Raw genomic sequence first — 20735 nt, 5'->3', positions numbered from 1 at the left:
TGGGATAGTATTGTCTACAGGGCAGAGTGACCAGATGGGTGAAAAACTGGCTGGGCTGTCAGGCTCAATGGGTGGTGGTTAATGGTTCATACTCAGCCTGGAGGCGGGTTACAAGTGGAGCTCCCCAGAGGTGTATGGTGGAACCTGTCCTCTCTAACATGTTCACTAACAACCAGGAAGGGGAGGAGGTGAAACACACCCTCATCAAGTTTGCAAACCACACAAAAAGGGAGCGGGTGGCTGATACGCTGGAGGGCAGGGCTGCCATTCAGTGCAGGAACCTGACATTCAACACAGGCAAATACAGAGCTCAGCTCCTGGGATGGACTAACCCCAGTGATGCTACAGGCTGGGGGCTGATGGGCTGGAGAGGTCCTGGTGGACTCTCAGCTAAATGTGAGGCAGCAGCAGCCCCTGGCAGTCATGGGGCTATCAATACCCAGGGCCACATGAATGCCTGCATGACCAGCAGATCAAGGGAAGTGACTATCCCATTCACTCAGCACTTGTTATGCCATATTGACAAGACTGCATCCAGCTCCGTTGTCCCACTCTAAGACAGACATCAATAAACTGGGGCAAGTTCACAGGAGGCCATTGGGATTGTTGGGGCTGGACCACTTGCCCTGTGAGGAACAAGGCTTGTTCAACCTGGAGAAGAGAGTCTGCGGGGGGACCTAAGAGCAGTTCTCCCAACTCCAGTACCTACAGGGAGGTCAGTAAGAAGGGAAAGCCTGCTCTTCATTGAAATCCATGGCAGGAGAACACAGCACAGTGGTTATGAACTGAGACGAGGGATGGTCTGGCTGGATATATGGGAAAAATTTTCTCTGTGAGGGTAATTATCCATTGGAGCACACTGCCTAGAGAGGCTGTGCAGCCTCCATCCTTGGAGGGTTTCAGACCCACCTGGGTAAGGCCTTAGGCAACCTACTCTGAATTAAGTCTTAACACTTTTTTGAGCAGGGGTTTACTCTAGGTCGTCTTCCAAGGTCCCTTCCAACCTGAAGCATCCTATGACTTACCCTTAAAAAAAGGAAACACGACATTTGGAAGTGCCCAACTGAAAACACACCTTACTCTTTCAATGGGCTGTCTACCTCTTTCATCCTTTGTTCCTTTAAAGGAAGCTACAGCTATTGAACAAGGATACAACATGAGTCAGTTGTTGAAAAAAAGATGTTAAATACATGCTATAAACACGAATACCAAGATGCAGCCCATGCTCCATTCAATCTTTATACTTTGCGCCCCTCCTTGCGAGAATGCTAATAAAGTATAAACAAGATAACAGTCACAAGGCCTTCATCTTTTCCTAGCCTACAGAGCTGGGGATAGAGCTCACTTGGACCTTTGCGAATGACCAGCAGGAACATTCACTACCCTCAGGTTTCTCATTCACAGCTGGCAGTGCGAAGAGACAGTCCTCTGCCTCTCCAAATAACAAAATTAAGCCAGAAACCTAGCAGCAGGGAAAGTAAATGGAAAGTTATTCTTCACACAAAGTGATTATTAATGGTTACAATCTAATTTACTGTGTTCAGTTTTGGGCCCCTCACTACAGGAAAGACATTGAGCTGCTGGAGCATGTTCAGAGGAGGGCAACTGAGTTGGTGAGGGGCCTGGAGCACAAGTCTTATGAGGAGCGGCTGAGGGAGCTGGGGCTGTTTAGTCTAGAAAAGAGGAGGCTGAGGGGAGACCTTATCGCTCTCTACAACTACCTGAAGGGGGGTTGTAGCGAGGTGGGTGCTGGTCTTTTCTGTCAGGTAGCTGGAGATGACAGGAGGAAATGGCCTCAAGTTGAGGCAAGGGAGATTTAGGTTAGATATTAGGAAAAATTTCTTTACTGAGAGGGTTGTCACACATTGGAATAGGCTGCCCAGGGAAGCGGTTGAGTCACCATCCCTGGAGGTATTCAAAAAGTATGTAGAAGGGGTACTCCAGAACATGGTTTAGTGGGCATGGATGATGGTTGGACTCGATCTTGAAGGTCTTTTCCAACCTAAATGATTCTATGATTCTAAGTATCCAGCTATAGTGAAGAGAAGACTAAAAATTGACTATGAAATGAAAAGGAAAAGAAAAGGAAAAGAAAAAAAAAAAAATCAAGGCTGCTCAGTAGTACTGTTAAATGGTATTTTTTTTCCTTGCTGGAAAGCATAATGAAGGGTAAACTAAATGAGAAGTTTCCAGTTATTTCTCCTTTCTCAGGATGATCTTGTGTTAGCTGGAAGAAAGGGCACAATTAAGTAGTCTTCAAGTATTACCGGCAATGGGAAATATGACTGTTCAGAAAACAAGCCTTACATGTTATTTGCTTGGGGTTTTGTTGTTTTTTTGTTTGTTTTTTTTTTTTAATTAAGAAAACTAAGCTTGTTCTCTGCAGAAGACTACTAAAGCTTAGAAATAAACTTTATGTTCAAGACAAAAATCTTTGCTTTTCCACAGTATTAAACACATCTGAAAAAAAACCTGCACTGGAAATCAATTTAGAAGTTGCAACTGCTGAAAAATATTAATTGTCTCCAAAATTCAACGTGGCTAAGAAAGGTGAAATTAAAATAAAAATATTAACTCCTAAATTTCCTCTGCATATGTTTACAAACCATACAAAGTGAAATCTTTTAAACTTAGCTGAAAGGAACAATCTCAGTATTAAAAGTCTGTATGTGCCCCTTACTACTGTTCTGTAACAGGCTTGATGAATGTTTGAGTGATCACGTTTGTGCCTTTTCAGTGGTTATAGTATGTCCTTGACCAAGAAAATGCCGGTTTAGTATTTCTGAATTCAACTTGTTTCAAGAGATGAGGTTTCACAGAAATACATTAGCAAACTAAATATTGATTTTTCAATTCTCCACCCAAGTTTTTTAAATATTTGCAACATTCTTAACAGCAAATGCCTTAATTAGAAGTCTCTGTAAACTAAACACAAGAACAAAAATTTGTACAGTTAATACACATTTACCTTCTTCAACTGTATGTACAAATGCCCCTGAAGAACTCCAATTTGTTGTAAACCCAAAGCTGCGACTGTGGCCAGGTCTCTGGTTTATACTGATTCTCATATCACTGTACTGTTCCTGAAAAATAAAACATGACACTACAGTATCTGGTATCACAGGAATCGAAATGAGGGAAAGTTTATCCTCTAAATAAGTAAGACTGCTCACAATGTGCACTTTAATCATCTATTATTAGCACTATAGACAAAGGAAACAGCAATGAAGGCAGTTAAGTAACTAATTTGTTTTATTCAAACAGGTACATTTTTCAGTTCACATTTGTATTTTCTCTACATATATATTTAGCTGTGTACCTCTCTTATTTTAGATGTTTCCTAACACGATGCTACAAAATGTAAGAAATTTGAGGAAACTAAAACCCTAAATGGGTCTTCATGCACAGTCTTGTGAATTTGTGGAACGCACTATCTCCTGAGAGAGTATCAGTCAAACAGAGATGTGAAAAAGCTAGATAACAGTAAATCATAGTATTTTTTTCCTCACACATCCTACAGCAGGCATCATCAATTTCCTTTAAGCTCAATGCTGCAACTAGGTTTACTTGGGTGAACAATCACCTTTTTTAATTTTCTGTGAAATACTACTAGCTTGCTATAGATTTTGTAATGGAGACCTTAGATAATAAAACTAATTCCAGAATTAGCTAGAATCCAGATCTTCCATTCTAGGGGACTTTCAAGATGCTTTCAAAATCTAAATGAAAACCCAACATTACCATTGTAAACTACAGAAACATTTGATTGGGAAAACATTTTGCAACACGTGCGTTCAGTCCCACGATATATCATGAACATGTGTTGCATACATTAACATTTTAACGTGAACTCATTAAAAAACAATTAAAATGCCCAAATGCACGCTATTTACTTCGTTAGTATGGAACTGACATTGTTCTAAAAGGAAAGAAAATATTTTAGACTTTTTCTGTCAAACACTGTTAAAATAGATATATTCCAGCAACGCATGCAATGAAGGAAACACCCACATATGTACTAAATTTGGTGTACTAAGTGTACACCTACACTTTAGTTGCCTAGCGAACCAGCTTTCCTGAAGGGGGGGATTCATTTTGCCTAACTTAAAATATTTAGAAGTCTAGGTATCTAAGCCAATTCCCCAAAGCTCCTATGTTGGTTGGTAGGATGCAACAGGCAGCTGCAGGGAGCTCAGTACAAGCAGCTGTAGTTACCCAGAGTCTCTGGGCAGGACACAGCCAGAGGAGGCTTCAGCAGTACCCGAGTGCTGGGCGCAGAAGACAACAACATTGGCAAGGCAACATCCTGACATTTCACCTCCCGTTACAGGAATGTTCCTGGCAAAACACTCCTTGTTACAAGCCCAGGGTAGAAATTAAGTCTCTTCGTCAAAACATAGCTACTAGCTTGCAAAAGCTCCCATACAACCCAAGTCCTTAGGTGAGTAACGCTGATAGTAATCTACTAATAAAACAGATTAGCACACTGGGCTACAGCACATATAAAGCTTTTGAATTTGAGTGTGTTCCTGGAAATTACTGTTGTTATTTTTATTTCCACCATCCCAGCCCGGCTCTTCTTCAAACCTACCTCTTGTCAGAGGAGTAATGCGACTTTGTACACTGTACTTCATCATTTGGACAGGTCATCTCCAAAACACTTACTACTCCACAAACCTGGTGTTATTGCCCTGATGACTAGTGAACTATATCAATCTCTCAACTCTGGCAATGATTTACAAACATGCGAAATGGAACTTGCATTCTTTATGTTTTAGCTTGTTTGAGGTACAACACAAGCTTTTTTGAATTTGTTTTCTTAATTTTTTTTTTTTTAAAAAACACATTACTTATTTGCAGGAAGTACAATTTATAATCTTGTGACTAATGACAGGGAAAAAAAAATGGACCTAGTACATTTTGTTCTCATTTGTCTTGCTTAAAGTGATACAAAGAACCCATATCTAATCTGTTTCCACTGATTAGAACAGCAATTCCTCTGCCTGTTTTTTGCTACAACATAGAAAAAAAATAAAATGATCATGATCTGTTCTACAACAATCACAGTTTCAAAAAATTATGGCAATTCCATTGCAATCACCATGGGGTATCAGGAATATTAAACTAAAATGCATTCCTTTTCCATAAGTGATTAGGAAGAAGAATGGTTCAAAGTGACTGAATTTATAAAAAGCTGGTGTGGGAAGCAATTTCATAAATCAGCATCCAAGGTCTTATGATCCTCACCCAAGCAACTGAACAATTAACTTTTACAGCAGCATCAGGAATGCAAAGAGTTAATCTCTAATCTGTCAAGGGGTATGAACCACATCATTAGATATTACAGAAAGGTAGTGACAATTAAAGGTATTGCTGGTCATTTTTCACATGTGAAACGTGTGATTAATTGGAGAAAACAGCACTTGAACATACATATTAAAAAAAAACACTGAAAGACCCAACTCTTAGACAAGCACATACACAGAGATGGTGATTTTCTTTAAAATTCATTAATGTGAACATTAATTAGATTAATTTCAAGTAAATACTACTTTAAAAAAAAAGAGGGGGCTCAAGCCACAAAAAAGGATAGTATGATACTAATGTTTAAGGCTGGCCTTTGAAAAGTGGATCTTTATTTTCCACCACCAGTTTAAAAGTGCAAATGAATGCTACAGCAGCTCAGATCATTCATCTAACTGACATACCTGATTGTGCGCTCAATGTGCTAATTTGGAGAATAACAAAAACTTTGCAAGCTTCAAACAATATTTAGAATAACTATTTTGAATTAGAATGAGAAATAAAATTAAGCCCAGGACATATAAAGGATGGGGAAAAAAATGCAGCAAAACAAGCAATTATTTTCTTTCCAAATATTCTCTTTCCCCTGAATTACAGCAAAGGAAATAGCAGTTTTCTGAGCTGTTGTCTTACTACCAAAAAATACTTGCATTAGATGTATTTTTATATTTTTTCTTTTACTCTGCTGTAGCATTCAGTTACACTAAGTAATCACGTTATTTCCACACTTACCAGGGGTTTTGAATCCTCAGGCTCTGGCAGACTCACATTTTCTGCAGAAGATGCAAGTGAAAGAGAATCAGGAGGAGAGCAATACTCTGGTTTAAGAATACTGCTTCCAGCATCTTGGTCTTGAGATTTTACAGGTAATGCCAAACTAGGAGAAGGTGTTGACTGAACACCTTCTTTTTCCTCCTCCTCCTCCTCACCTCTGCTTCTGAATGTGTTTGCGGAGAGAGGGTGTGCGGAGTCCGGTTGTGAAAACGAACTGCTAGTGAACAAAGTGTGAGTTCTTTTAGCTTTCTCTATTTCTCCATTGTATTTCTGGGTATCATCCATCTAGGACAAAAATGACAGTTTGGTAAGTATGCGCTTTAAAAAAAAAATCCCGAATCTTTCAGCAATATTTAACAAATATTTAACAAAACCCCCTCTTTCTTTCATGCAAATTCTGGTTATTGTATCCATTACTAATTACCCACTTTAAAGAGCAATGTATTTTTTTTTCTCTTGAAGTGTTTCCAGAATAAATAGTCCAGACTTTTTATGATAAACTTGTTAAAAACATCTGCTTAGAATGATCTGCATTCTCACCATTTTTTAAATTGAGACAAATAAGCATTTAGGACAAAGCTATGAAAATTGACATAGTAATCAGGGTAGGTATAAAAATCAATTTCTGTGTTTCAGTGCTTTACTGAGCAGGCAAAGTTTAGGCTAGCATAAAATTTCTATTTCACCAAAGTCTGCAGAGCAGAAGAAACTTGTATCACCTGAAAAATTTGTCTAACAATTATGTTAAATTAGGTTCAGACAATTACATCTGAGGAAGGCAGGTTTTTTGATAAGGAACACTAAGGAGACTTACTACAAGTAATAAAAAGATTATTCTACCAAATATATTTATCAGCCTTACTTCTAGGAGTGCCTTTAAGTATAGAAACACGAGTAAACATCTAAAGCCACGACAGAATTGCCTGCTCTATTATCACAGCATTCATCAAACAGCAGATTATTTTTTAAAAAAACAACAGATGTTAAAACTCTACTGTCCCCCCAGCTACCCAAGACACCAACTTTTACAAACTTTGGGAATGAAGCGGAATTTTACCGTGAACGACCGTGGAAGTGACGAGATTCCTCTTGAGTGGACACCAAAAGGTCTTGGTGTAACCACAGATGTTAACCTAGAGGTATCGGTTTTCTGGTAACTTCTCGGGAGAGAAGCTGAAACCTGAGCTGACCCAGTTTGAGCATTCACCGAGTAGCGGGTAGACAAAAGAGCCGAGCTCTGCTCCTCTGCCAGGCTCTTTGGCAGAGCAGGAGCTTCATGAGCGGCCGAGCTCTCCGGCAGGTTCTCCTTGCGCAGTTGTGCGGCATACCCGCTTTTGCTGTCCTTCGTGCTGTAGGAGGCATCTTCCAAAAGGTAATCTTTTGCTGCTGACCGTGTGGAAGGTGCTTTTTCTTCACTAAACACATCGTCGTTCAGCGAATGCGTCCATCTGCGATCATGTTTTCGCTGCCCGTAGGAGTCTTGATCTCTGTCCTCCCTATGGGGACAGAGGTGTTAAAATACCAAAGTGACCTGACAAACAGGTGGGCCCTGAGTCTTTCGACTACTCAAGAAACACATCTCCATTAAATGAAAATGGATGGAATAATTTAAAAATATTACTATTTTAATATATTTTTAAATCTACCTTCTTCCCCCTCCTCCCCGTTTCAACACTCCCATAACACTCAGGCATACTACTGTCACATTATCAGGTTGCCACCGTGACAGAAATCTCTCTGCCAAGAAAATGACATAGCTATTCAAGTTACATATCCACAGAAATTCAGATTTTATTGAGGAAAGAATGGGAAGAAGGTAGTCCTGTAACACTGCCTGAACTGTATAGCTCTGCTGATGCGTCTGCTCTATGAAAGTGCTATACTGAACTTTAGATCACAAAATAAGATGGTGTCCAGAAGTTCAGATTGGTTTGGGGTTTTTTTGCTATTCATTCCTTTGTCATAAAGGAACAACCACCACAGAGATAATCTTTACCACACCCTTTTGAAGATTCTGATGATACTGGACATTCAATACAATCAGCATCCACATTTTTATTCAAGAGACTAATTTTTTCACAAATAGGAAAGGAAATACTGAAAGTCAAACCATTCTGTATTAAGACTCATTTAAACTTGTTTTATGAATACATGCCATGTGCATATTCCCTTCACCTTAGTCATACATGCATCTTAAACAAACAAACAAACAAACAAAACCCCTGTCCCCAGTAGAAATGGTCCTGTGCTACTCAGTCTACACTTTCTACTCTTTGGAGAGAATCTTGTTCTGTAAAAACCCAGAGGAACAATTGGGGATAGAGCGGAAATCAAGTAAGAGTTTACAGCTCTGCGATATACATTAAAATTCTGGCTGTATTTATTCAGGGTGGCTGAAAGAATAACAAATGCAGTGGTAGAAGAAAGAGAAATAGTTAAGCTGATCCAAGAATTAAAAAGGTAATTATCCAGTTCGACACTACTGTTTTAACCTCTTTAAAGTGGATACAAATACTGACTTCTCGATACATTTATTAATGGATAGCAGAGTAAAACAACATTTATAGAGCAAAACCGTTTAACATTCTGTGAAAACAATGCATTAGTAGACCATATTCTGCCCTTCAATTGCCTAGATTTCTACACTATAATTTGCAACTAAAATTGTTGAGATCTCTGCAAAATCAATTGCAACTTGCTAGTAAAAGCTGCTCAAGAATTCAAGGGAATAAAAATGCTCAGATTTAAGTTCTTCAACACAATACTCCCATTAGGGTCATTACCTCTCCTGCTGCATTTCTTTCAGTGACTTGGTACTCCTTTCAGACACCTCAGAGGCTCTCCTTTCTATTTCTTCTCTCTCTTCCTTTTTCTTTTGCAATTCGGAAGTGAAGCTCTTTCTACGATTCTTCCATTTTGCTAGATCCTACAAGAATAACATGAACATATACAATCAAATTTTCTCAAGATCTCATAAATCTACAGAGGCATACCAGCACATGCTACTTACTGCCCTGATTTTATTTGCACGTCTGCACGGCAGCCACATTTTCATGCACCTTCCTCCTAAATGATAAAGGGGTTCTCATATTTCAGTTAGGGTTACAGCCTCACTGTCTGTTAAAGTTAACAATTGTCATTACTGAACTACAAGTGGAAAAGTACGTGTTTTGCCTTTTTTCCTTCCCTTTAACATTTTCAATTTTATTCTAGAAAACTTCACCCAATGACACAAGGTTGAAAACTAATGCAAATGCCATGTGTATTTCTTTGTTGTAGACTTTGGAGTATGTTTGTTTGTTTGTTTTTTCCCAAATAACTACTGTGTTAGACTGATACATTAGCTTGAGAATAAATATGCCTTAAATTCTAAATTGAAAACATATATGTCTATATTTTTCTCCATTTCTGTAAAACCACAATATGAACTGGCAATATTCTCCATGAAATACCAGAGCTGAGTTAAGAGAAGTACTGAATATTAGAATTGAGATGGCATTAAATAAACAACTATAAACTTCTTGCTTGGTGCTCTGTTCTTAATTTCAGCTTCTTGTTGGTAATCATTGTCAAGCAGTGATTTGAGTAAGAAAGAAAAGGTCTTCAGATACCCTTACGATGCTGTACAAAACTACCACATCACTTTACAAGTTGGATTTAAGACAGAGTTACTAGGGGACAGGAGCCTCAAGAATTTGCACAAGGAAATATTATTTCCCTTCCTTCTCCCAAAGGGTCCAATACTCAGGTATTCCAATTGTACCACAAAAAAAGTATTCACAATTTCAGATAACACATGAAACTGTACCCTAACTTTTCTTTATGTCCACAGAAATCAAGCCTGAAGGCTTTATTACAATACACCCAAGTCTTATCCTGAAGCATTAATTGGATACTTATGATGATACTTAAAATAATTTCAGTTCTACATTAAACAGTCATCCCCCAAATCCCTAGTAGTTGCATGAGATGGATTGTTTTAGAAGACAGCCCCATAAATTGCTGCCCACATGCCAAAGCCTGTTTTCTAGGGACACTGAAGGTAGGTGGCAGCCAGCCCTTCAGCGGGACATGTGAGGAGAGGTGAAGAGGAGTACTTACTTCTTGCCACTTTAGATCTTGTTCTTGTAACTGTTCTTTTATCCTTTGCAGCTCTTCGTAACGGATTTTGCGCAATGACTGCAGCTCCTCTGCGCTGACATCATTCAAAGATTTACTCCTAGAAAGAAAAAGAGTACTTGGCTTCATCACATCTTAGCCATCATTTACGCAAGTGAAACCTTTGAGAGAGAGATTTGTATTAGTACAACTGAGCACTCTTGAGTGTTATTTCGAATAGAGCAGGAAACACACAGGCAGCTGAACGAGCGAGGCTGGGACGTGCTCTAATGCCAGCACTTGAGTCAGTAGTTGCATATTTGAGCAAATAAAATCAGGTTAAGGGAATAAGCAGCTCTATAGCAGCTCCATGCTGGCCATTCCCGTTGAGCTCCTTGTACCTGACTGCTACTTCTGTTTAAACTTGTTACTCTCTTTATTGACCTTGCTCCTTTCTTTGACCTAAAATGCATCCCCCCCCTCCTCAAGTCCAAATTCCCATCCTTTCACTTCTTCTCTCCATTAACAGCCCCAGAATCACCTCCTGTTCTTTCCTCAAGTCAGTTATTGATGCACATTTCTAAAATATAAAAGTAATGCACTGTTAAATGCTCAGTTCATGCATGTCATGGGCCCCACTATCTTACATTACTCCTCCCCAAGCCTCCCTGATATTCTCCATCCAAGCTGGGATGGCTAACACAGCCACCATCTTACTAAGTTCTTCAATACAACTACAAGTTCCCCCATGAACTCCTACTCACCAGTTCCCTTTAATCTAAATTCCTCAAAGCTCACCTTTCATGCTTTTTCCAACTCTCTCCAATGCTATTTTCTCCTTTATTCTTTCACACTGCAGTGATAAACATAACAGGACTTTTAATTCACGTATAGGACAGGACTCCTGCTCCGTGCTGACCACAAGCCTCTGAGACACCAAGCAAAATGCAGGTGTTTCACCATAAGGTTCAATGCTGTAATGTAAAAGGAAAGCTAGGCTTTTGGGTTTTATTTTTATTTTTTCAAAAATACTTTTGTTTGCATTTATCCAAACAAAACCTGAATGACAGAGGGATGTAACCAAGTTCTAACAGGACTTGAAAATGTGGCACTTATCTGATACAATGGAAAATCAGGTTAAAAACAAAACTGATTCAGCACAGGGCCTTACTCTGATCTCTTACATACCAAGAGAGCTCTGAACTAACAAACCAGACTCTCGCACTTCCTCCCAAGAGGCCCAACTCACTTCCATTGGTAACACAAGACTTTGGACTCTGGCCTCTAGAAATAAAGGCTAGGACATTAACTCATTATACCTGTTTGCTTGTTTGTTTTCTGAATGGGAAGGATGCCAAATTTAGTGAAAAACCTCCTGGTCACAACTGCAGAAACTCTTTCCTTGTACAGTTCTCTCTCATTTCCCCTTTTTTTAATGGTTAAATTATATTACATATAGAAATGGTTTTGGGTAACCACACTATACCTAAGTACCAAAATCGCTCCAGATTTGTTCAAGAAACCCTAGTCATGCAAGATTTCCTTTTCCTTCTCTTGAGTTTCTATATCTTCCTGCAACAAAATAGGAAAATCTAGACCTAAATACAATATATCTTAAGTAAGGGTATATTCATACCAAGGAACAGGATGTTGGTTTCAATTCTAGTGTTAACTTCAAAAACTAACTAGTGACTTGAGCCTTCTGAGTCTCCCTCCCCTAACATCTAACTTATTCTGAAACATTTTTTTGCTTTTTCTGGAAGTGTTTAGTCATTTACCAGGTTTTGCCTCAGGGTGAAAATAAATAAATAAATAAATGTATGTTAAAAAAAAAAAAAATTTAGAACACCATGCATAAACCAAATACTTAACATGCCATCACACAGTTAAGTGGAAAAATATTTCTTTTTGAGTCACAGTACATGGTAAACAAGACCTAAGCTCATATGGCACTAACCAATAAGTTTACCACTGAAGATTCAATAACCTGGAGTACATAAAATAACCACAGAACATTCATCACTCCCATGATAAACACCATGTCATTAATTATTTTCAGATTCTATTTGATGGTTATCTATCTGATAACCATGACGTGGATACCATAGTTGCCAGAGAAAACTTTTGCCAGACGCATAGCTTTTAGTCTTACATTCATTACATAAATTGCCTAAGCACAGAACAAAGCAGCATGCACAAGTTGCTGTCAGCATGAGTTTTTAGCTACTGTGCATGCATGAAAATTTAAATAACAGGCAAAAATAGCGTTATGATCTTTCAAGCTTTTGTAAAAAACAAAACAAAACAAAACAAACCCAAAACTTACCCTTGCTCATCAGAAAGCTTTTGAAACAGTCTGAGAAATCAGAAACCAAAAGAGAAAAGATTCAGTGTTTTGATATTCATAACAACATTAACACCACCAATACACCAGCGCTCACACTAAGTGAAGGGGAAACTGAAAGCTTGAGGACCAACCAGCATGGAATAGCACATTGGAGATCTGACACTAGTCAAAAAACACATCAGGACTTGCATGATGTGTAAGTCGGGCAGAAAACTGCTAGAACGAGGTGGCCTGCAAGTTTCCAATGCTTCTGATTCAGCAATACTGCACAAATAGAGCCTTGTATTAATTCTGCACCACTTAGTCCAGTGCTGCTAAACAGCATGATGCTCAAAAGATACTCATTTCAAGAAATGAAAATTAATGCCAGCTTGATTCCCAACAAGAAGCCTGGCTTACAGAGGCTGTTTTCTTGTTACTTCGACCATTTCTGATACTAAATGAAAGTAATACTGGGAACGGATAAGAATAAAAGGCCCTATATAGAAGTTTAGCACATTAAGTGGAGAACCAAATTAATCCAGTGTGATTCAAGAGGATTTTTAGTATTCTTGAATATGAGTATTTTATTCTATTGAATGAATTCTTAAAATGTGAAATATTTTCAAGCACTTCAGAAATATTCCTCAGTGAAGCTTGCATTTTGTTAACAGTATTAAGCTTAAATATTAAATGCACCAACATCGAAGTATCAACAGGAACATGGAAGTGCCTTAGTCACAAAGTAATGATGCACAGCTGGGAGAACTGCAACTTGCAATGCCGTATTTTCAGAGCTAAGGAAACATTCGAAACCCCACTCTTCCCCAGTAAGTAAAAAAATCCAAAGGAGAGCTAGGAGATAGTTAAAAAACAGTATTCAGTCAGAGAAGAGAAATTTTGAGTATACCAGGAAAGGATTAGGGAAAGTATTAATCAGGACTGTATGAAAGCAGGGGGGAAATACTGGCAGAATAAAATATGTCGCAGTGGAATTTAATATTACATGGACACACAACTTGCATGCACCGTGACTTTGGGTGGGCAAAACAACACTAGTATTTTTTTTCACCTCATCTATCTCAAAACTGTGTCAGGACAGTTTACAGGCATTTTCAAACTTAGGTGCAAGCAAGAATATCAGAATGCCCATTTCCAGAATTTGTCATTAAAGCATTCATGTGTTTCAGAAATATTTTTACTAATTACACTGAGGAATAAAAGAAAATATTTCTAGCCTCCACAGCCTTTTGAATAATCACTATTCCTGTTCAACCATGGAAAGAAACTTATGCAGAACTTTGAGCCTGAAGAAATGGTAATATATTTTCTCTAAAATAGCAGCCTAAAACTAGAAAACATTGTAATTTTTTTGTTGAAAATATGGTATTGCAGTCATGAGCTTCTATTCAAAGCAAATAAAAAGCTTGTCCAGGATGCCACGAACAAATAGCAGATTGGCACTCTACGAATGGTTCAGCACAAGACGATGCTTTTCTGAATAGAAAGGGTTCAACTGCACTCAAGCGCAATCCGTGCAGGACACCACCTGACCTCTCCACCATCTGCCGTTTCTTGTGTCTAACTTTGCTGGCCTCCCTGATCGCTTCCCACTTCTTCCAGTCTTCTTCACTGCACGGACCCGGGATGAAATTTACTGGCTGGACGTTGCTTCCCACCTTCCAAGATTCAATCTTGCGGGTCAGCATATCGTCCTTCTTATGGCGGGCAGACGGCGACAGCACTCTGCCGTTGCTCTTTCTTTCCTCCAGTGTCGTAGTTTTTTCAAGTAAACATAGAAATTTGGACCGGATCTCCTCCGGAAGACTCCACGGATCAGGAAAGAGTGCTGGGTGATACTTGTCTGGAGCGCCCGATAAAGGCACCTCTTTTTTCTGAGAGAGGATTTTACGGAAAATCATGTCATCCCTTTCCAAATCTGGAATTACAGGTTGGCCTTCTCTGGGTTGCAGAATTATCTCACCCTCTAGGGGAGGCTCCTGCTCAGAGAATTTTTTAAAATACCAGGGGTCTTGAAGAACAACTTGATTCACATGGAAAGCCCCAGTTTTCCGAACGAACAAGTCATCATTTTCTAAATCTGGATACAGATATCCATTTTCCGCATCTCCTTGCTTGCATCCTGGTACAAAGGAAATATTCTTTCTACATTTTATGAGCCTAGGGCCAGAAGAAGGATCAATTTTGGTCTTCGTTTCAGAAGACAAGTAGTCAGAGTATTTTTGCAGGGCCTGAAGTAACGAAAACTGACTGAAGCATATAAAACAAAAGGAGGGAAGTAAAAATATCATTAACTAGCAAGAGACAAGCAGATCAGTATTTATTGTGATACACATTTGGTTTAGACTGGAAGTATCCCGAGCAACTACACCACTTGGCATTCACCACCACTAACTGTAGCACAGCACACATCAACCAACATAAAGGTAGTACGGCATACTGACCTGCTCAGAAACAGCACGCTTACATGCTCACACACAAAGCTAGTAACCCCACGCAGCATGTTACACTTTTGCATTTACATGTTTCAGAAGACCAGCAACTTATGGCTACATTTAAAAAAAACCAAAAACCAACCAAAAACCAACCAAAATAGTAATAACCAAAGAAGCGCGACATCACAGGACGTGGTTTAATTTCATTTAGCTGTTGCATATCCAGCCATTTCTTTTTGATGCAGCAAGAGTACAGCTCATGCAGCAATATCAACCTGGGCTGATCAGAAGCCTCCAAGATTTTTCCTTCTGCAATCTGTGACAATGAGCTTCCCACATATTCAGCAGCTGGCTTATAGTTCTGATCCCTTCTGCAACTGCTGTTCCAGTCAAAACTTGGTCTTGGTTGATTAGCAACAATGGCAGAGCTTTGTTTGTAAGCAAATTCCTCATCCTCAGAATCTGATTTCTTTCTACTGTGCAGCAGCACAAAGAATGAGCAGAGGGGAAAAAAAAAAAACAAAAACAACAAACAAAACCACAAAGTGTAGTCAATTGAGTAAAATGCACAGTGGCAACAGTGCAATGAAAATAATATTTCAATTATTTTCTAAAATAAAAAAAAAAACAAAGAGAAAGCATATCCTGCTGCTACATTGGCAATAAAAATGAAAAATAAAGTCATACAACTACACTTTATTTATAGGTTTTGCACACAGGAGAGAAACAGGGGCATGCATGAAAACGCACCTGAACCCTTGAATCTCTTTATACCAGGGTTTGAAAGAGGATTTCCTGATTTTTTTCCAAAGCAATTCTTCTTCTGGAGTCCAAAACTTAGGAAGAAATTTGTCAAAAGCAACAACTGTATTTGCCGCTGAAGAACTTAGCTTGCGAAAATATAGATCATCTTTTTCAATGTTTGGGATGCCTATTTCTTCTTCCTCGTCCTCATCAAAATACCCAGATAATTCTGAAGGAATGTTAACTCTTGGTTTGTTTTCCTCTTTAGTATCCAACTGCCTCTGCCTCCTCTGGTTACTGTTCAAAATACCCAATCAGTTAAGATATTTTAGGAGCAACTTGACATAAAGTATGCAAAGAGACATGCTTTTTGGCTCAGGAGTTCAATCTCATGAATAAAGCAAATTAGTTCTCAATTCCATCACTGCAGCACCAGAAATAATAAAATCGATTAAAAAAAAAAAAAGTTAAATGGTTATATCAGCACCCTATCGCCTCCGACAACAATACGAAGTTTGACAGAAAAGGCATAACAAATTATCAGCTGTGTTAAAATGCCGATTAGAAGGCTAACTTTATGGAGTTATTTATGGACTGCGATTTAGGTAATACAATAGTTACTGGATCTTGGATTAGTATCTCTGACCTCAGTGGTTCAAGCATTGCAGCTAGTGGACCAGCTGGATAACTTTCTTGTGAGCAAGATTTAGGAGAGTCATTGCGCAACACGAAACGATGTCCAGGTGCAGCAGAGTTTACAGGGCTCTTTTTTACTAGAAATCTACGTTTTGCTAAGTCATCCATAACCACGTCAGGCACCCTTCTTTCATCTTCTGAATCAGAGCCACTGCCATACTCATAGATCATCTGGAGGGAAGCCGGATTTGTGAGCCCACTCTCTGCTCTGCTATTTTGGCAGGAAGCTACGGGATTCCTTTCACATCCACTGAGGTTGACCAAAACAGGAACAGAATGAAGACAGTGAAGTCATGAAGGCAATGATGAAACCCAAGAACTGCCCACTAATCTCATCTGTATGCACCAAGAAGCTGGACAACTGAAATTCATCACCGTATTTTGGAAGACTTGAATGAAAAACTAGAACTGTAGAGTCTGTCTCTCGTGAGCCTGCATTTAACATCATTTAAATCCCCTCTATCTGGAGTCTGACCAGCCTCAAAACATTACTCAAACACCAGAAAACTAGTTATGTGGAACGAAGTTAAAAAACAAAACCAAAAGAAAAAAACAACCACACAACCACACCAAAACATCCCCTCCCCGTTAAAATACGGAAACTCAAATACTTTACTTTGTATTGCAGCAACAGCAGCTTTTCTTTAACCAATAAAGAAATCACTTATTTAAAAAGTCCTAAACCAAAGTCCGCTTTACTAAGACCACACACCAGTACCTTGAGAATGTTCCATCTGCCTCGGTGAAGACGGGACTTGCCCAGCTCCTCCTGTTGTCCTCATTCTTCTCTGTCCTCTTCTTCCTTAAGGGTGCTGGCACATACGCCGTCTGCTTGTTTTTGTTGGGTAAGAAGCGATTGAAGTCAGTGGTAGGTTTTGGTTCAATCACAGAAATCCTGCGGTAAGACCTGTCATCTTTATGGGAGTCATGCATTTTGAAAGGCAGTTCCAAGTCTGTGTCACTGTCGCAACCTTAGAAGAAAAGGGAGAAAAGGGAAGGCACAAACATTATTCTCTAGACACAAGCTTCTAGCTAGAACTTGCACCACAATCCTCTAAAATCAATTTAACTCCATATTCGGGATATTTCGGCTGCAAATTTGCTGAGCTACTGACAGGACAGTAGGAGAGATATTTTTAGAAGTTTGTGGCAAAGCTGTGGTAAGGCCCATTAAGCTGAGTTTGGTTTGCACACCCCTGCGACGTTTGTTCCATTCTTTCACTGTCACTGCTCCCTGCAGGAAACTAAGCGCTAACCTCTAGACTGAAGATGTAAAACAGCACAGAAGTTTTCAGTTAAAAGCTTACTTGCCACTCAAATTTACTAACAAAGACAAGTTACCAGCAAATAGTATAGCAACATGCTCATCTCACTGGATTAACACCCAGTAGAAGCCCACATCACATCCGATATGTAGCATGCCTACATGCTGCTTTGCTCAGATCAGAAATGCTCCATGTGGCCTCTACCCAATGATTTTGTTATGCACATGGAACAAAATCCAAAAGCTCACTATTTTTATAACTAAGTTAGACTACAATTTTGTATTGAATTTTAGAACTGGGAGAGAAACACAGGTTAGAGTACAGCTGTAGGGATCCAATGTCACCAACTGCCTTCTTGTTACCTTTCTTTCCCTGACAAACTATCTAAAGTAATACCTACTATTCAGTTTTTAACCTAGTTGGGAAAAAACCCTATTGAATATTCACAAATAGAGTGAAGAGACAGAGGTTTGACATACCCAGACTAGGAACAAGGCAAGAGACTTTTGCAACTTTTGAATTTTAGGTGATCCCATCAGGATCTGAATTCTAACAATTCCCCTTCCTGAACTATGGGAAAATACTCTGTACATACACACACCCTAATGCAGCAGTGACATCAAGAGTCTCAGCAACACTTCCTAGGAAAATTCATGTGAGCATTACTTTGTTTCTACCAACTGTTAAAGGTCAATATTTGCTTAAGCAAAATGCAACATTAGCAGTTGCAAAACTAGAGTTGCCTTTCAAGCCTATTTAAGTACTGGGCACCCAAAGTACTAGGTCCATACAGTGTCTTCTCCCACACTTGTAAGACATGTGTCAACAAAAGATTTAAAAAAGGAAAACATACCTTCACTGCCACCTTTCAAGGTTATATCTGATGAAAAGCTTGTTGAGGATCTTGAACCAAGAGAGTCCAAGCTATCAAAGGAATCGTCTCTTTTATGGCTAGCTGAAGACGAAAAGGGCTCTCCCCGGTCAACGTACCAAATATCACCGTACCCACTATCCCTGCCACTTCTGTTCAGGTGGCTGGACTCTTCAAGTGCCTACGAGAGTAAGTTTTGAAAGGTCTTTTACAATAATGTAAGAAGCAAGTCCTGCTCGTGAGTTTTCACTCAAAAATTTTAAAATGCATTTCGAGTGCACAAACAAACTTTAACAAAGACTATTGCAAACCCCTAAAACCAACATATACAACAGCTTGGATAGGAGATTCAACACAAGGTCTTAAATTTCTCTTATCTCAGCCAAAAGGAAATGAAGGCAGGGCTCTTCAGAAACTACCACACCAACCAAAGCAGATGGATTCTCAATTTCATGATTGTATGGGCAGCAGAAGAACCAGTGTAAGCTAAAAAGCATTCCTTTCACATGGACTTTGATAGCAAGCAAAACAAACAACTATGTTCTCCAAACCAAGAATAAAATTAAACCCCCAAGAGACTTTTTAGAGTTGATGCTGTAATGTATAGCAAACTATAAAATTCAGGCTATTTGTTTACTATTCTTTTTGGATTCCTTACCTTAGTCAATGCTTGCCCTAATAACTTCTCAAATGCTTTGAGATTAAGGTATGGACCATTATAATGAGGGTTACTTTGAGCTTTTCTCCCAAGCCAGTATAATGTAATCAAAACCTAAACCGAAACAAACAAACAAACACGAATACAAACTTAATTTCTTTCCTTTCATACCATGTACCAGTATAAAAATCTCAGCATGCTGTTAGAAATGTCTTCCACAATGAATTGTAAAATCTTTTTTACAGTATTAGCTATGATCTCCATCAAAACCAATTAAAAGAGTGTTATGATGCATCTCATGTATCTCAAGTAAGCAGATATAAGTACTGTTTTTAATTATTACATTTATTTGGGAAAGAAAGCTGCGTAGAGATCATCGTAAGATGGCACTACTTTGCATCAGATAAATGAACAGCTGAAGAATAAGGTAAACATGATAGTGCCATGAGAAGAAGTGTTTTAAAAGTATTTAATCAGAATTAGTGTGAAATTGTTTCAGAAAGCATTGAAGTAGATGTGTCTTACATTTTTCACTCTTCTGTTGGTCTCCTCCGGTCTGAAGCAGGGCAGGGAATGAGAAAAACAAAACAAAAAGTTATAAAATATCTGACTTAAAATTTAATTATTATTCAAGATTTAAAAGATTTGAAGCCCAGTTAGGAGGCCAGTATAAAATATTCAACTATGACTGTTCCAAAATAAAGAAAAAGCATTTCACTTTGAATTCATAGCCGTAACTCTGTACTATTTCAATCATTACATATAAAGTGAGAAACTAGCTGATCTATTATAGTTTCTGATTTGAGAGGTACTTGGAAAGGCTCTAGGCTTTTTTAATTAGCTAATGTTTTTAGTTACCAACAAAATAAAAGTGAAAAACAAGCTAATGACTTCCCAAGACTTTGGGAAACATAGCCTCTATTAGCCAGGAAGACCTTCAGTTCCATATGAAAGTAGATTTAATTGTTAGTTTCCCTGACTGTACTATGTTTCCTAAAATATTTGCCTCAGACACAGAAAACACTTCAGCCCAGAGAGAATTTTTCAGACAAAAAACCCAAGCAACTGAAACTGGGACATCTGGAGAGAGATGTTGTTGGGCTGGAAGGAGGGGTTTGGTTTGCTTTTATGCAAGATACCCATTTCTCAAAAAATATTAAATAAATATGCAATCACTAACATTATTAAGCTTTTTTTTTTTTTTTTTATAAATAGCCAATTTGTGGCACACCTTGGAAGTGCACCAACGCACGCTCACAGTGGTCCCGTTCTCCTCCTGCTCATTTTAAGAACAAGAAGAAACTTTTCAGATGGGAGCCTCCTGACAGAGGTGGGGTACCACAGACTCAGTCCTCAAGTACAAATATTCAGGGCTGGACTATAGAGAGCAGCTGAACAACACTCCTGCGCGCACTGCCAGCCATTATGGAAGGGCAAATGGCTTAAATACACCAAAACAACCTTCCATCTGCCCCAGACACTGTTGGTTCAGGGGTGGTTCAGCGGCAAGCTTCACACACAGCACAGTGAAGGGGTTCAAACA

General features: G+C 38.9%; 1 protein-coding gene across 1 annotated transcript in view; it reads right to left on the bottom strand.

Annotated features, from left to right (window-relative positions):
- LMO7 (LIM domain 7) overlaps positions 1-20735 on the bottom strand; it is a 99906-nt gene that overhangs the window by 27485 nt on the left and 51686 nt on the right. Inside the window, exons 4-17 of the mRNA XM_010575262.1 lie at positions 19718-19748; positions 19193-19306; positions 18517-18715; positions 17117-17369; positions 16349-16636; positions 15709-15999; positions 15234-15434; positions 14057-14773; positions 12503-12532; positions 10180-10297; positions 8862-9004; positions 7136-7574; positions 6037-6363; positions 2969-3083 (exon numbers count right to left, since the gene is read on the bottom strand). Of these exons, the coding sequence (XP_010573564.1) occupies positions 2969-3083; positions 6037-6363; positions 7136-7574; positions 8862-9004; positions 10180-10297; positions 12503-12532; positions 14057-14773; positions 15234-15434; positions 15709-15999; positions 16349-16636; positions 17117-17331 (2884 nt within the window). The 5' untranslated portion in view covers positions 17332-17369; positions 18517-18715; positions 19193-19306; positions 19718-19748. The remainder of the gene's footprint in view (positions 1-2968; positions 3084-6036; positions 6364-7135; positions 7575-8861; positions 9005-10179; positions 10298-12502; positions 12533-14056; positions 14774-15233; positions 15435-15708; positions 16000-16348; positions 16637-17116; positions 17370-18516; positions 18716-19192; positions 19307-19717; positions 19749-20735) is intronic.

This window comes from Haliaeetus leucocephalus, unplaced genomic scaffold, assembly GCF_000737465.1.
Source record: "Haliaeetus leucocephalus isolate CR32 unplaced genomic scaffold, Haliaeetus_leucocephalus-4.0 Scaffold462, whole genome shotgun sequence".
NCBI lineage: Eukaryota > Metazoa > Chordata > Aves > Accipitriformes > Accipitridae > Haliaeetus > Haliaeetus leucocephalus.
The sequence above is the reverse complement of the archived record's forward strand: the minus strand, read 5'-3'. Positions and strand labels throughout refer to the sequence as shown.